This window comes from Chiloscyllium plagiosum, unplaced genomic scaffold, assembly GCF_037043375.1.
Source record: "Chiloscyllium plagiosum isolate Xiang-an unplaced genomic scaffold, Cpla_swu_hap1 HiC_scaffold_20, whole genome shotgun sequence".
Lineage (NCBI taxonomy): Eukaryota > Metazoa > Chordata > Chondrichthyes > Orectolobiformes > Hemiscylliidae > Chiloscyllium > Chiloscyllium plagiosum.
The window spans coordinates 40,548,899-40,565,476 of record NW_028270158.1 but is presented as its reverse complement, the minus strand read 5'-3'; the positions used below and the strand labels follow the sequence as shown (position 1 = coordinate 40,565,476).

The 16,578-nt window shown below is 40.6% G+C and overlaps 1 protein-coding gene across 2 annotated transcripts in view; it reads right to left on the bottom strand.

The window, feature by feature from the left end:
• Window positions 1-16,578, bottom strand: part of abca3b (ATP binding cassette subfamily A member 3b) — a 137,638-nt gene that overhangs the window by 105,519 nt on the left and 15,541 nt on the right. For both annotated transcript variants that reach the window (XM_087997845.1, XM_043711549.2), the window contains exons 6-11: window positions 14,873-15,132; window positions 14,534-14,650; window positions 7,309-7,429; window positions 5,884-6,057; window positions 3,804-3,985; window positions 1,461-1,607 (exon numbers count right to left, since the gene is read on the bottom strand). In XM_087997845.1, the coding sequence (XP_087853971.1) occupies window positions 1,461-1,607; window positions 3,804-3,985; window positions 5,884-6,057; window positions 7,309-7,429; window positions 14,534-14,650; window positions 14,873-15,132 (1,001 nt within the window). The remainder of the gene's footprint in view (window positions 1-1,460; window positions 1,608-3,803; window positions 3,986-5,883; window positions 6,058-7,308; window positions 7,430-14,533; window positions 14,651-14,872; window positions 15,133-16,578) is intronic.

Genomic DNA, 16,578 nt, shown 5'->3' with positions numbered 1-16,578 from the left:
TAAAATAGCTGCTATTGAACAAGAATGGACAAGTTTCCTGCTTTTAGAAATGTCCAGCAATTACCAAGACAAAAGTAAATGCATCTTTGCACGAGGAATGTCATGTTGTGCAGCTATTCCAGCTGAACGAACACAAAGGAGTTGCAGATGGAATTGCTTGCCATTTTGGAATAAAGGAAACCACTGAAACCAATTAATGCTTACTTTGGTGTTAATGACTCCACAGTTATCTGTTACAAAACACAATTGATGGAAGGACATCGAACCACCTTGGTAGTTCAGTGGCTTGACCAGAAGCATGTTTAAATGACTCATATTCCCTGGTTTATTTGGATCATCTTTAATTATACAGATTTTGACTTCTTTATTCACTCTTCTGTGTTACAAGTAGTTAAAGCAGCTTCAGACTTAACTAAGGTAGACAAGCAGAAGGCTGGAAGAACACAGCAAGCCAGGCAGCATCAGGAGGTGGAGGTCAATGTTTCGGATGTAACCCTTCTTCAGGATCTGGAGAAAGGTTACACCTGAAACATTGACTTCTCCACCTCCTGATGCTGCCTGGCTTGCTGTGTTCTTCCAGCCTTCTGCTTGTCTACCTTGGAATCCAGCATCTGCAGTTTTTTGTCTTAGACTTAACTAATGCCTGCCTCTGTTCTCCATTTCATTCAAATCTTAATTCTGGAACTAATTCCTGTATTTTACCTGCAAAATGAACCAATCTTCAATTTACAACGTCCACACCTTCACCTGCAAATCACCTGCGTCTGAACTCATGCAAAAGAGCACAGCCAACTGAAAGGACTCAATGAGATATTGACTTACTGGACTCATTAATTCATGTCAAATAATGTCAGTATCTTTGATTATTAAGTAATTTGTAACTTCTCTTCTCGCCTGTCATTTTTACTTTCTTGGATAGGGGTGTATGAATGTCTGTTGTGGATCATTCCCCTAGTTTTGAATGACTGAATTACCTTGGCTTACAGTGTCTGAAGATTAAAAGGATGAAAGTTATCTCATTACACATAATGGTTAAAGATGCTCCATGACTGAATATACTTAAGGCAAGGTAGTCAGATTTAGTGTCTCTTCAGGAAGCAAGGGATATAAGAAATAGGTAGGAAAGTTCAGTTAAAGCTGAAGATCAGCCATGGTCATACAGAATGGCGAAGAAGTTTGACAGAGTTCTATTTCCTATGTTGCTACGAATGTGTACCTCAAGATTTTGAGCAAGAAGAAGATCTTTAAGTATGTTTCACCATCCAATTAGCTCATGATTGATCTGTGTCCTAATAGTATCAATTCATCTTGGCTCTGTGACCCTGAATATCCCTCACCCAACAAAAATCTTAATTTCATTTTTACATTTTCAATTGACCTCCCAGCATTAAAAGCTTTTCGAGGGAAGTAATTCAATACAACCAAAACATTGTGAGCAACAATCAAATTCCATTCCCTACCTTGGTCAAGTCTTTGATTTTGATGCCAGCTTCAATATCCAATGGGTCATCTTCCATGTATTCAGTGTTTAGTGGTTTCTCTGCTTCCTCATCTTCTTTGTTTATTTTGATGTATTCAGATCTTGGCTTCCCGAACCAGTATGAAGGCTGCACAGACATCACAAGTTAACACAGAATAACAAGGGTCCTTTAAATAATCCATTCTGCTGTATTAAACAGTGGACACAGACATTCTCACCAGTTGATATAGGAGATGGGAACAAATTCCATTTGTGGGCCACTGCAACACACCCTCAACCCAATCATACCATCGCAGTTATATCCAGGAATACGACCATTATTGGAACTCTACCACATACAATACATGTTGGCTGAAGAGTGAGTCTCTGGCTGCCACTGTTAGGACCCATGGTTCAGATGTTCTGAATGCAGAAACAGCTGGATGATGTGGAATTATAGAGTCATAGAGTTATACAAAACGGAAACAGACCGTTCAGTCCAACAGGCAATGAACATGTCAACCAGATATCCTAAACTGATCTAGTCCCATTTGCCAGTACTTAGTTCATATTCTTCTAAACTCTTCCTATTCATGTATCCATCCAGATGTCTTTTAAATATTGTAATTGTACCCGCCTCCACCACCTCCTCTGGCAGCTTGTTCCATACATGCATCACCCCCTGCATGGAAACATTGCCCCTTATGTCCCTTTTAAATCTTTCCCTTCTCACCTTAAACCTATGTCCTATAATTTTGTAATCCCTACCCTGGGAAAAACACCTTGGCTATTCACACTATCCATGCCCCTCTGTAAGGTCACCCCTCAGCCTCCTACATTCCAGGGAAAAAAGTCCCAGTCTATTCAGCCTCTCCCTAGAGTTCAAACCCTCCAATTCTGGCAACATCCTTGTAAGTCTTTTCTGCATCTTTCCAAGCTTAACAATATCTTTCCTAGCAGGGAGATCAGAATTGAATGCACTATTCCAAAAGAGGCCTAACCAATGTTCTGTGCAGCCACAATATGATGTCCCAACTCCTTTACTCAATGCACTGACCAATGAAGGCATGCGTGCCAAACACCTTCTTCCTGTGATTACATTTTCAAGAAGCTATGCACCCCAAGATCCTTTTGCTCAGCAAACTTCCTAGGGCCCTATAAAATGTATAAAAGTCCTGCCCTGATTTGCCTTTCCAAAATACAATACATCACATTAATCTAAATTAAACTCCATCTGTCACTCCTCGGCCCATTGGCTCAGCTGATCAAAGTCCTGTTGTACTCTGAGATAACCTTCTTCACTATCCATTACATCACTGATTTTGGTGTCATCTGCAAACTTACAAACCATACTTCCTTTATTCATGTCCAAATCATTTATATAAATGACAAAAAGCAATGGACCCAGCACTGATTCTTGTGGCATACTACTGATCACAGACCTCTAGTCAATAAAACAACCCTCCGCCACCACCTTCTGTCTCCAACCTTCAAGCCAATTTTGTATCCAATTGGCTCACCATTGGTTATTATTATTACCACTACTACTACTACTAGTTCTGGAATCTGGACGGCGCAAAGCTTGTTTTTGTGAACTTGGACTTAGATTGGAGCTATCACTTCACTTAATGCCTGAACAGAATTACCAAAATTATCCACCCCATATCTGGCTTGAAAGGGAACTTGAAGATGGTGGTGTTCCCACCCAGCTGCTGCCCTTATTCTTCTAGGTTGCAGATTTTGCAGGTCTGAAAGATACTATCTGAGGACCCTTAGCACATTGCTGCACTGCAGTTGTTACTCTTGATTTGTGCCTCGAAGGTGTTGGACAGGTTTTGGGGGACCAGGAAGTGAGTTACTTGCCACAAACTTCCTAGCCTCTGATCTGCATTTGTAGCCGCTATATGTTTATACCTGGTTCAGATATGTTTCTGGTAAATTATAACACTGAAGATATTGAATATAAAGGGAAGACAGTTAAAATTCTCTCTTGTTGAAGTTGGGAATTGACTTGTATTTGTGTAGCATAAATGATTTGCAGCAGAAATCAGGCTAATATTTAGGAACAAGCTGGGTAGATGGTTGAAGGAAAGGAGGAAGCTAGGAATAGATTCAGATGGAGACTGCTTCCTGAATTGATTGAATCACAGAGGAACCTTGATTATCCAAATGACAGGGGTGGGGAGTATTTTGTTTGGATAATCGAGTGTTCGGATAATCAAATGCCAGATAATACAGTTTAGCCAAGCATTGGGACCTTGCGATCTTGTTCGGATAATCTGAAATTTGGATAATCGAGGTTCCTCTGTACATACTAATTACAGAAATGTTTACAGCAACTTACCAAGATGAAAAAGTACCAGACCTGTGGTATTCCATACTCCCCAGGGAACACAGTTTCCACATACCAAGTGACCAAAATGTAAACAACTGAATCAAGTATCAGCATTGCCATTGATTGAGCAAGAGTAAAACTGTCATCCACACTGACGGGCAGGAATATGTTTGACCACTGTACACCCACACCTTCAAGTAAACACAAGGAAATCAGAAAATAAATGTTCAAAAGAAAGTACTTGAATTATCAGCATTAGCACTGAGTGCAGATGAATTATGTGGCTTTTCACAATCACAGTCTGTGAAGGTCACAAGAATCATTATTATAGTTATCTGTAATTCTCATTTTGTGCATGTCTTCCCTCCTCCCCTTTTGATGATGGCCTTTGCAAAAAATCATGCTGAACCCACTGTTATTTAAAACACACTGGTTATCAAACAATATGAGAGTCCTGGGTTGCATCAGAGCTCATGCTGGGCTGCATTTGCCATAGCCTTTGAGTAGAAACAGTGTGTGTCAATGTATAATCAGAGAAAATTAAGCATATTTCCTGTTGGGGGAGGCTTTGTATTGTTTCACTGTCTCCAAAGATATAATTTCTCAACGTTTATTCTGCATGGGCTAATGAAAAACCAAATGCTAGAAAATATTCAACACACAGCTGTGAGGTTAAACAACTGCTGAATGTGGCTGACCATGCAGGAGCATGAAGCAGCACAAGAAGGAAATGAGAGAGGCTTGAGAAAGAGTCAAGGAATCTGAGGGAGAGATGGCAGTTTGAGGGAGGGTCAGGCAGTGTGAGACAGTGAAGCAACTTGAGAGAGGGTGTGCAGTGAGAGAGAAGTTGAAGCAATGCGAAGGGTGAAGAGAAGGCGAGGAAGTGTGAGGGCAGGATAATGTACTGTAAAAAGGAGGCAGAGTGAATGAGGGTGAGCTAGTGTAACAAAAGAAGAAATTGTGAAAATGAGAGAGAGAGCAAGTCAATGAGAGAGAGGGTTAAGAGTATGAGAGGGATGAGCCCCTGAGGAAAAGTAAGAAAGGATGAGGAAGCACGTGTAGAGGCAAGGAAACAGCTGTGGGCAATGATAGAAATCCAGTTTATGACCTGGTTAAATTATATGTTAATACATTTCATAACCAGTGTAGTGGCTCAATGCTACATAGTTGCTAATTGGTCTTGCCAGGAAGTCACAATCCTTTTTTACTTTATCACTTTTGTGCACAGCTATTTCCCACAGCATAATACATCAATTTATTCACTGGCAATACACAATAGATTATGTCCTTAAAATAATTAGGAAAGGCTGGAGTGCAAGTTATGATACATTTATGTATGACATTCGTATCTGGAAAAGTTCAGTTTACTAATACCTGCTTAGAACAACCAATCTCAAGGAAAAAGGGTAATCTTTCATCAGTGCTTCATGATTGGACAGCTCAGTGCCGAAGTTAAATTATACTGAATGGCCAGAAAACCAAATATGGTCCAAATACAGGTAATTCCTCTTGAGGGAAGGCCAATCACAGGCACTGCTGCAAGAAGATACAGCTAATCCCAATAATGAATGGAGAAAAGAAACAGCCAAGTGCCTGGAAGGCAAAGGCTGTGTGAAAATGGCATTCAGAGATAATCAGTTACACAATATTGCCAACTGCCCAAACTGATTCAGATCCACATGGCATGGACTATCAAAAGAAAACAATTGCAATTATAAAGTGCCTTTTGTGACTTCAAGATGTCCCAAAATGCTTTACAGCCAATCGAGCACTTCTGAAATAAGTAATTGACAACAATCAACATAGCAAGATTGCACAAACAGTAATGAGATTTCTAATTAATGAATCTGTTTTTGATAATGATTGCGTGATAAATGCTGGCCAGGGCACTAGGAAGATCTCCCTGCTATTTATTAAAATTGTGCTGTGAGAACTTTCATATCACATTGTTATGTGACAGCTTAGATCATGCGCTCCTCCAGGACTCAAATTTGGGGACAAGAGCTACCAGAAACCTGAGCTCATATTTCATATATTACCAATAGTAGCATAATAAGCAAGTACTGGCACAGAATCTCATTGCTCTTACCTTTCCCTTCAAACATGCCAATTAGCTGGCATCCCAGTGCCATGCCAACATTCGAGATCAAGCATGATGCCACTTTCTGGGGATGTGTCATTCTGTGGTAACGAGGTGTGATGAAGAAGTAAGGGATATATGAAAAGAAGTACAGGAATCCACTAACTGCAGCGGCTATATTAGCTGTAAACAGAGAAGAAGCCAGGTAAAATACTGATACACATCTCATTCTGCCATCGGCAGATGCTTTTGTAAAACTACTATCTGCACTGATTCTAGTGAAGTACCTGCAGAGATGACTGGTGTAGCATACATGTGTAACTGTACTACAAATCATCTAATTCAATACATATTCCTAGTTCCTTTTGTTTCCAGTTTCTCCTATTGAAAGCAGTTACTTAAAATATGCCAGTCCTATTCTGGAACACTTCACCCAAGTGGCTGAAAATGCATTTGTCCAACCTGCACCAGGGTATGGCAAAGGCAACAGGATGCTCTGGTTACGAAACTTACGACAAGGGCTTCTCACAGTTGCTCAGGTGCCCAACCTAAATGTTATGTTGAACTGTAACTAATACAGAATCATAGAATGGTTACATCATCAAAGAAGGGTATTCGAACTCTTAGGTTTGTGTCAACTTTCTGTCAGAGCTACTCACCTCACCCTAATCCCTTTAAATCTTTTAATTTCAAGTGCCGATCCAATTCGCAAGCAATGTATTCCAGATCCCAACCATTCGGTACATAATTTCACAATTGGTTCTTTGTCAAATACCTAAACTTAGTGCCGTCTGGTTCACATAGAATTATTTAATATATATACAGCACAGAAACAGGATTTGCTCAGTCCATCCTCCATTTGAACCTCCTCACATCTTTCTCATCGAAATTCATCAACACAACCCTCTATTCCCTTTCCCCTGATACAGTTGTCTTGCTTCACTTAAAAGTATCTATACTATTCAATTCAATCATCCCTGTCATATAGAATTCCACATTTGTGACCCTTCCACCATAGAACAGTCTGTCCCGATCTACTCTGTTGCAAGTGAGTTTGAACAGCTTTATCAAATCTCCTCTCCACCTTACCTTGAGAAAATAACTCCAACTTCCCTAATCTACCTATGTAATTGCAGTTCTTAATCCTCAGAATGACTTCTTCCTTAACTACTGTAACCTGGGAATGGATAAAGCACACCTTTCCTTTGCTCCTTACTGCTGTATTCAAAGCTCCTAATAAATCCAAACTGATATTCATATGATAGCTTGAATGGCCACCTTCTGCATTGAAACTCTTCATTTATTCTGCTAAATAAATCACTACAATATTACTGGCACTGTGTAGTGAATTTTATTTTGTAACAACAAACAAAATTAAATGTAATCTAATAAATACAGCTGTCATTGTCTCTGAGACAGACCCAGGGCACATACCTTTGGAGAAGAAGACACTGATCATGAAGCTGAATGAAATCGTGGAAATTGAAAACAGCAGGAGAAATGCAAATACTAGGGTGGGATCACTGTTGCTCAACACAGCTCCATGTTTGGACATCTGCTGAGCAAAAACAAGTTGTAAGAACAAGCAGTCATGGTGCACCCATCACTGGAACACCAGAAGACCCATTAGATAGCTCAAAAGATTTATTTTTTTCATCAACCAGTTTAGAGATATTACTAACACACTTTGGAGCAGGTGGGACTTGAACCTGAGCCTCTTGGCTCAACAGTAAGGACACGATCACTGTGCCACAAGGGTGCCTTATCCCAATGGAGAAAGCAGGGAGGTAAGCAGGTGATGGGGAGAATTGATTAGTTAGTTGGCCGGGTAGAGATATTTTCTAATTAACCTGTACGGAGATGTTATAAATACACCACTGGCACAGGTGAAACTTGAAACTCCTGGCTCAGAGGTAGGGACACTACTGCTGTGCCTTAACAGCCTTAATTGACAGGGTAGATATAAACAGGAATCACTCTTTTGGCCACACTTCAGCCCCACACTCCTTATCTTTGGATACTGTAGAGGCTGCTCCTTGGGCTTGGCCAAAGAGGTCATTAACAGGTCCAGGCATCAGGCTGTGAAGTAGTTCATAGTTCTCAACTGACTTAATTTTTCCTGCAGCTACGTTCAAGCCTGGGTGTCCTTGGAAAGGAAGCACAAAATATCCACTAATACACTCAGGGAGAAGTAGATACTGCAGGAGGTGGAATGTCTTATCTCCCTCTCCAACTCCATTTGATTTTGTCCTCTCCCTTTTTCCTTGCCTTTTCCATCACCTTCAGTGCTAATACACTGCCACTGATGGGCTATGCAGGTAAATTAATTGGAAACTCAGGTGATTTAATCGATAAATGTGCAAAGTAATATGGATGATGTGGTGGTGGGGGAAAACAATATGTTCAGTTGTGTTTGAAAGCAATTCTGGATAAAAAAAAGGGATCAAGTGAGACAGGTGGAAAAGAAACTGTAAGACTTAGTATTTAATAACACAGGCAGTCCCTGGGTTGCAAATGTATTCCAGTCCTGAATCCATTTGCAAGTTGATTTGTACACAAGTCAGAACACAATGCAGGACAATACAAAGCAGCTGTTTGTAAGTACAGGAAATGTTTGTATCTCAGATATTTAAAATTATATCCCTGTGTGGGATCACATTCTTGAGTATGAGCATTTGTAAGTTGGGACATTCATAAATTGGCGACTGCCCTGTATCCACAAATTTACGTTTGTTGGGAGAGTGTTTGGTTGTTGTGGTAATAGTGTGTTTAGAAGATTCAGTCTCATCTTGGAGTATGATATCCACAAAGGCATTTCATAACATATCATAACAGGTTGATATCAAAAGTGCATCTTGGTTTCTGTCTCACTGACTGGCTTGAATCTGAAATGACATTGGTAGCAGGGGATGTTTGCCTGAAAGTGAAGTTTGGAAAATTAGAATCCTTTTCTAAGCAAAGCAAATGCAAAATGTTGGGACATGACATTCCACCAAATATTGATGAAGAAAATTTATAATAAAGAAAGATGACCTAAAAATGCAAATGAGGCATTGTCAGATTTTGATGAACTGTAAACAGGATCAATGTTCTGTAAAAGAATATATGTTAGAATTTATAAGACTATATGCGAGACTGAAAATAATCTATTTAGAGATTCTTAACTTAGTGTTTGCCTTTAAGTTATGGGACTTTACTGAGGTGTTAAGCACGGATAGATTCCTAGTATCAACGTGAGTTACATTTTCAAAAAGAAACATACTTTTGAAACAGATGAGGAGTGGCAGATGGAGTTTAATTTAGATAAATGTGAGGTGCTGCAGTTTGGAAAGGCAAATTAGGGCAGGACTTATATACTTAATGGTAAGGTCCTGGGGAGTGTTGCTGAACAAAGAGACTTCGGACTGCAGGTTCACAGTCCTTTGAAGTGGAGTTGCAGGTAAATAGAATAGTGAAGGCGGCATTTGGTACACTTTCCTTTATTGGTCAGAGCACCGAATATAGGAGTTGGAAGGTCATGTTATGTCTGTACAGGATATTGGTTAGACCACTTTTGGAATATTGTGTGCAATTCTGTCTCCCTCCTGTTGGAAACATGTTGTGAAACTTGAAAGGGTTCACAAAGGATTTAGAAGGATGTTGCCAGGGTTGGAGGGTTTGAGCTATAGGGAGAAGCTGTTTTCTCTGGAGCGTCGGAGGCTGACTAGTGACCTTATATAGGTTTATAAAATCATGAGGGGCATGGATAGGGTAAATAGGGAAAGTCTTTTCCCTGGGATGGGGGAGTCCAGTATGGAATAAGCTGCCAGAGGAAGTGGTGGAGACTGGTACAATTACAACATTTAAAAGGCATCTGGATGGGTATATGAATAGGAAGGGTTCACATAGGCCAAGTGCTGGCAAATGGGACTAGATTAATTTAGGATATTTGGGTGGCATGTACGAGTTGGACCAAAGGGTCTGTTTCCATGCTGTACATCTCTATGACTCTATGCCTGAAATCTGAAAAACAATTCCAGGAAAATCATTAATTCCCAGCAACCTTTATGGCTGAAATGAAACATTCAGCAGTAACATTAATAATGGAGGATTCAATTGTAGCAGTGATGCAAGATTGGCAATTACAAGCCAAAAGCATTAAGCCAAAAGGAGAGTCATAACAAGAGCAGTGAAGACAGAGTTACTGCCCAGATATTTGGAACAGCAGAGTGCAGCACCAGGAATGTTTGTATTTGGTCAATGTGTGCTTTAGGTGTGACTTGAAATATGATTATACAATGTTTATCTAAAATGGAATAACGATCTTTTCAAAATTACACATAATACTGAAGGTTTGACATTAGAGATAATGGTGATACTGATCTGACGGAGGGAATTACAGAGGAACCTTGATTATCCAAATATCATTTATCCGAAGAAGATCTCAAGGTCATAGAGTCATAGAGATGTACAGCATGGAAACAGACCCTTCGGTCCAACTCGCCCATGCCGACCAGATATCCCAACTCAATCTAGTCCCACCTGCCAGCACATGGCCCATATCCCTCTAAACCCTTCCTATTCATATACCCATCCAAATGCCTCTTAAATGTTGCAATTGTACTAGCATCCACCACTTCCTCTGGCAGCTCATTCCATACACGTACCACCCTCTGCGTGAAAAAGTTGCCCTGTAGGTCTCTTTTATATCTTTCCCCTCTCACCCTAAACCTATGCCCTCTAGTTCTGGACTCCCCGACCCCAGGGAAAAGACTTTGTCTATTTATCCTATCCATGCCCCTCATGACTTTATGAACTCTATCAGGTCATCCCTCAACCTCTGATGCTCCAGGGGAAACAGCCCCAGGCTATTCAACCTCTCCCTGTAGCTCAAATCGTCTAACCTTGGCAACACCCTTATAAATCTTTCCTGAACCCTTTCATGTTTCACAACATCTTTCCAATAGAAAGGAGACCAGAATTGCACACAATAATCCAACAGTGGCCTAACCAATGTCCAGTACAGCCTTAACATGACCTCCCAACTCCTGTACTCAATACTCTGACTAATAAACGAAAGCATACCAACGACTTCTTCACTATCGTATCTACCTGCAACTCCACTTTCAAGGAGCAATGAACCTGCACTCCAAAGTCTCTTTGTTCAGCAACACTCCCGAGGATCTTACCATTAAGTGTATGTATCCTGCTAAGATTTGCTTTCCTAAAATGCGGCACCTCGCATTTATGTAAAGTAAAACTCCATCTGCCACTTCTCAGCCCATTGACCCATCTCGTCAAGATCCCTTTGTAATCTGAGGTAACCTTCTTTGCTGTCCACTACGCCTCCAATTTTGGTGTAATCTACAAACTTACTAACTATACCTCCTATGCTCACATCCAAATCATTTATATAAATGATGAAAAGTAGTGGACCCAGCATCGATCCTTGTGGCACTATACTGATCATAGGCCTCCAGTCTGAAAAACAATCTTCCACCACCACCCCTCTGTCTTCTACCTTTGAGCTAGTTCAGCATCAAAATGGCTAGTTCTCCCAGTATTCCATAAGATCTAACCTTGCTAACCAGTCTCCCATTGGGTGTCAAACGCCTTACTGAAGTCCATATAGATCACATCTACCGCTCTGCCCTCATCAATCCTCTTTGTTACTTCTTCAAAAAACTCAATCAAGTTTGTGAGATATGATTTCCCATGCACAAAGCCATGTTTACTATCTCTAATCAGTCCTTGCCTTTCCAAGTACATGTACATCCTGTCCCTCAGGATTCCCTCCAATAACTTGCTCACCACCGATGTCAGGCTCACTGGTCTATAGTTCCCTGGCTTGTCATTACCACCTTTCTTAAACAGTGGCACCACGTTTGCCAACCTCCAGTCTTCCAGCACCTCACCTGTGACTATCGATAATACAAATATTTCAGCAAGAGGCCCAGCAATCACTTCCTTAGCTTCCCACAGATAGAAACGTTACATCAAAAAGGTGTTTCTAACACTGTTCACGTCTTTTGTTTACAATAATTAAAAGTTAACTTGGCTTACTGAAATGCTGCTGAGAACAATCCTCGACATTGGTGGGAGTCTAGGCATCATCTCCAAATGACAGGCTGCCTGCATGCTCTCTCTCTCACCCCATACTTTCCCTGGAGTTCTACACAGCGGTGTACCCTAAGCCCCCTTCCCCAGATAATCTCTCCGAGATTGTCCTGGACAGGGCAAAGGTGGAACCTGTCATAAATTTGCAGTAAAAGTTGTGTGTGCGTGTGCGCGCGCATGCGTGTGCTATTTTGAGACTCTCTCCCAAACACAGGAGCAGTCTTACTATTCTTGTCCAGTCCAGCTGCACAGGAGAGGGAGTGAGAGGTGGGCAGGTGTTGGCAGGGTGGCCAGGTTGGATGGGGGCACAGTCAGTGGGTGGGGGCAGTTGGGATTGTGGGACAGATGGGGGGGTGGACAGGGTTGGAGGGGACAGGGTTGGGGGATGGACGGGGGCGGGGCTCGACAGGGTTGGGGTGGAGTTTCATGCGCAGTGTGTTGCTGCCTAGTCTCCTGAACGGGGACCAGACTTAGCAAGTGCTTGCTGTGTCAATCCCATTGAACTGATGAGGGTTTGGTGGGGGGGAACGCCAGTTGCGTGACGCAAAAGGCTTCAGCAGGTCCCTTACACACAGGTGTGTCTCAGCTCAGAAACAAACCCAGAGACAGAGAGTGGGAGCAAGGTAGGCAGAGCAAGGAAAAATGAAACTTCAGAAAACTCCGAGCCCCAGAGGAGGCGCATTGAATCAATTAACCGAATAATCAATTATCTGAATAGAATAGTGCCTGTCCATCTCGTTCAGACAATCGAGGTCCCTCTGTATACTAGTTACAAGAAACTTCAGTCCAGTATTGCCGGTTGTGGTTGCAGTTTCACTTAGTTTTGCATGTTGCTCAGTGGATGCACATGCACAGTGTGTGAAGTGGATTGGTTAAAATGTTACCCAAATCCATAAACAATAAGGACTGAAAAAAGATTAAGGAATTTGAGAGTTATAACTCCTTCAGATTTGGGGATGTCAAGATGTTTCCCTGTAAAACAGCTGGAGTAAATCATTTTGTCAGCACACATGCAGTGTCAAGAAAAATATCCTTACTGTTGCACAGAAAATCTTTGAAAAAAGTTTAAATAAAACTGGGTATAGGACATGGCAAGGCAATTAGTTTTGGGAAGTCAGTGGATTTACAGTTTACAAAATGTGGATATTTGTATTCCTTTAAAGAGACCTAACAACGTTAATCAAAATAATATGCATGTGTTGTTGGTATTGGGACATCGGAATTTAACAAAACGAAGGCTAATTAAAATCACATCAGTTTACCCATCCACCTTGTTACAAGTTAAAAATTCTACTACAGGATGCAGGAGTAAGGGACAATGAGTACACTAAACCTATAGAGGGAATCAGCAATAAATGTCATAATATCGGATAATATTAGATTAGATTTGATTCCCTACAATGTGGAAACAGGCCTTTCGGCCCAACAAGTCCACACTGACCCTCCGAAGAGTAACCCACACAGAACCATTTCCCTCTGACTAATGCACTTAACTCTATGGGCAATTTAGAATGGCCAATTCACCTAACCTGCACATCTTTGGACTGTGGGAGGAAACCCACGCAGACACGGGGAGAATGTGTAAACTCCACACAGACAGTCGCCTGAGGCTAGAATCGAACCTGGGACCCTGGTGCTGTGAGGTAGCAGTGCTAACCACCGAGCCACCGTGCCGCCCCGATTATGTCATAAATGTTAGAGAATACCATCACAGACCAAATTCAGACTCCCAATAGCAAGAAACTTCAATATTGTAGCAATGGACATGCATTTATATTATGTCTTTAGTAAATGGGGAGGTGATTGATTCACTGTTAATCCAGAGACACAGCTAATGGTCTGGGAACCAGGTTTAAATCTTGCCATGGCAGATAGTGGAATTTGAGTTCAATAAGAATCTTGAATTAACATGCTAGTGATGACCATGAAATCATTGTCGATTGTCAGGAAAAACACATCTGGTTTACTAATGTCCTTCAGGGAAGGAAACTGTCATCCTTAACTGTAATGTAACTCTGGTCCCACAGTAATGTGGTTGACTCTAACTGCCCTCTGATGCAATTAGGAATGGGCAATAAATGCTGGCCTAGCCAGTGAATGATAAAAAAAAAACCCAGAACGTCCTTTATGCACTTTACAGTTAGTCAGGTGCTTTTGAAATGTAGTCACAATTTAATGCAGGTCAAGTGACACCCAGTTATACACAACAAACACCTACAAACAGAAATGCGATCAACAAACAAACCTCTGGATAGTTATGAGATATATATTTGCCTCGACACTGGGGAAAACTTTCTGTTCGTCACTGAACTCGTAACAGCACTTTTTACTTCCACCTGATGCAAAAAACACCACCTCTAAACAGCACTTCAGCACCAAAGCAGAGTGTCAGCCTATAATTTATACCCAAGTCTCTGCACTGGGATTTGAACCCATACCTTTCTGACTCAAAAGGCATGAATGCAACCCACTAAGCCATGACTGGAAGCTGTAAATATCAACTGGAGCATGAAGGAAATGGTAAAAGTCTTGAACAAAAAAAATGCTTGAAACGAACACATACCTTTGCACAAAACAGCACAGTCATGAGAAATATTGAAATGATTAGAAAGAGGAGGAATTTGAAGAACCAGGCCAACCAGTGCAACCAGTTATTAAGTCCCATCATCTTCATATATTCCTGGAAAAACAGTGGCATAGGACATCAGAACCCACCCATTTCTCATCTCACATCTTCAATCAATACCTTCATTTCACTTGGGAAAAAAAAACAATGAACCATCACAGATCAAAACATCACAACATATTTAAGTAGTGATTAGTTAATAAGCACGTCAAGACTCAACAAAGAAAAGGTTCTGATCAATCCAAACACACCCACCCACACCCACACACCATTTACCTTTTGCTTGGTTTCCTTTTCCAATACAATTGCTTTGGTAACATTGAGGGCTGTGTAGGTGAAACTCAGCATGACCAGTAGTGAAAGCTGTGTTTGGATTGCCAAAATGAAGACGTCATCAATATAGGGGGGGAAGGGGAATCGCAGCATTTCTACTCGAAATATTGGAAGCAGTTTGGCTGCTTCTTTACTAGCATGATACTTGATAATGGCTCTATCTGTTGCGAGTTGTGTTGCTAGAAAACCCTCACGGTAATATCCTTAGAAAAACCAGAGCACAAAAAAAGTACATAAATTACATTACAAAATTAAATAATGATCTTGAACACAATGTCCTTCTGAAAATATTACAACTTTATCAGAATACAGTAATGAATCATTACATTCATACTATGGTAACAACAATCATAGATGATTTATCATTTTAATACAATTCTATAGTTAAATCATAACAATGTTGTCCTAAATGTTAGCTACATGCAGCAAATTCGGAATTCAGATGAGGGCGATTGTATTTCTGAATATAAAAATAAATATTGAAACATGTGATCTTAATATTTATATTCTCACAGCACGTACCCATGAACTTTAGCCTGTGTGTTTGTTGATAAAATGGTAAGATAAAAGCAGATTCTCAGTGTTTTTGATCACTGAAATTTCTAATCTGTAAGAGTTAATGAGTTTCTATGGTGTTTACTTTCCTGGTTACTGAACAGTGATAAATATTAAGCATATAACAACAGGTAAGTATTATAAGTAAAAGTATTGTACAAGTGTGTGCATGGTATTTTGAAATAGTTACACTTAGTGGGTTACACTTTTATATCCAAGAAGGTTGTGAATTCAAGTCCAACTTGAACCTGTAATTCAGGGTGATACTCCAATACAGTACTGACAAGGCTGCATTTTTGGTGATGCCATCCTTTAGCTGAGATACTAAACCAAGTCTTCCATTTCAGCAAACATAAAAAAATCTTTAAAAATTGAGAAAGAACGGCAGGGTACATTCTGGTGTCCGCAATAAACAAATTATACAAAAATCATGGCTTTTTTTTCCCCACATTATAAAATTAAGACTTCACTGACCATAAATCAGCCTACAACAACCTGAGTTTGTGAGAAGCACTTAGAAATGCAAGTTATTTTACTTGGCTAAAATGGAAGTGGAGGAACATTGCAGGAGACAGATTTCAAAAACTGAAATAAAACAAACAAGTGTGAACAGAAATCTGAAGCAAAAACAGAAATTGCTGGTAATACTCAGTAGGTCTGGCAGTACCTGTGCAAAGAAAGTTAATATTTCAAATCCAGTGACTCTTCATCTATTAGCAGCAAGGAAAAAGTGGTATTTATGCTGAAGGTGAATTTGGATGGGGTCAGGTGGTAGGAGCTGGGGAGAATGAGCTGATAGCTGAAGATGGAGCCTAGAGAGGGAGGAATATGAAAAGCATAGGTAAGCAAGGAGGTGATGCATAGCAGGCTCGGACAGAAAAGCTGAATATGAGATAATCAGAGCTAAGAGTGGGAGAGAATGAAAGCAATCCATATAATATGTTAATCGGTCTCGAAGTGAGAATGTTTGACTGTGCTAAAAGCAAACCATGCCACAACAAGGTTGGGTGTGAGGTGGGTAAAAAACATGGAAAGATGGTATCAGGCTGTAAAGTTATTGAACTCAATATTGAGTCCAAGCGTGAAATGAGATG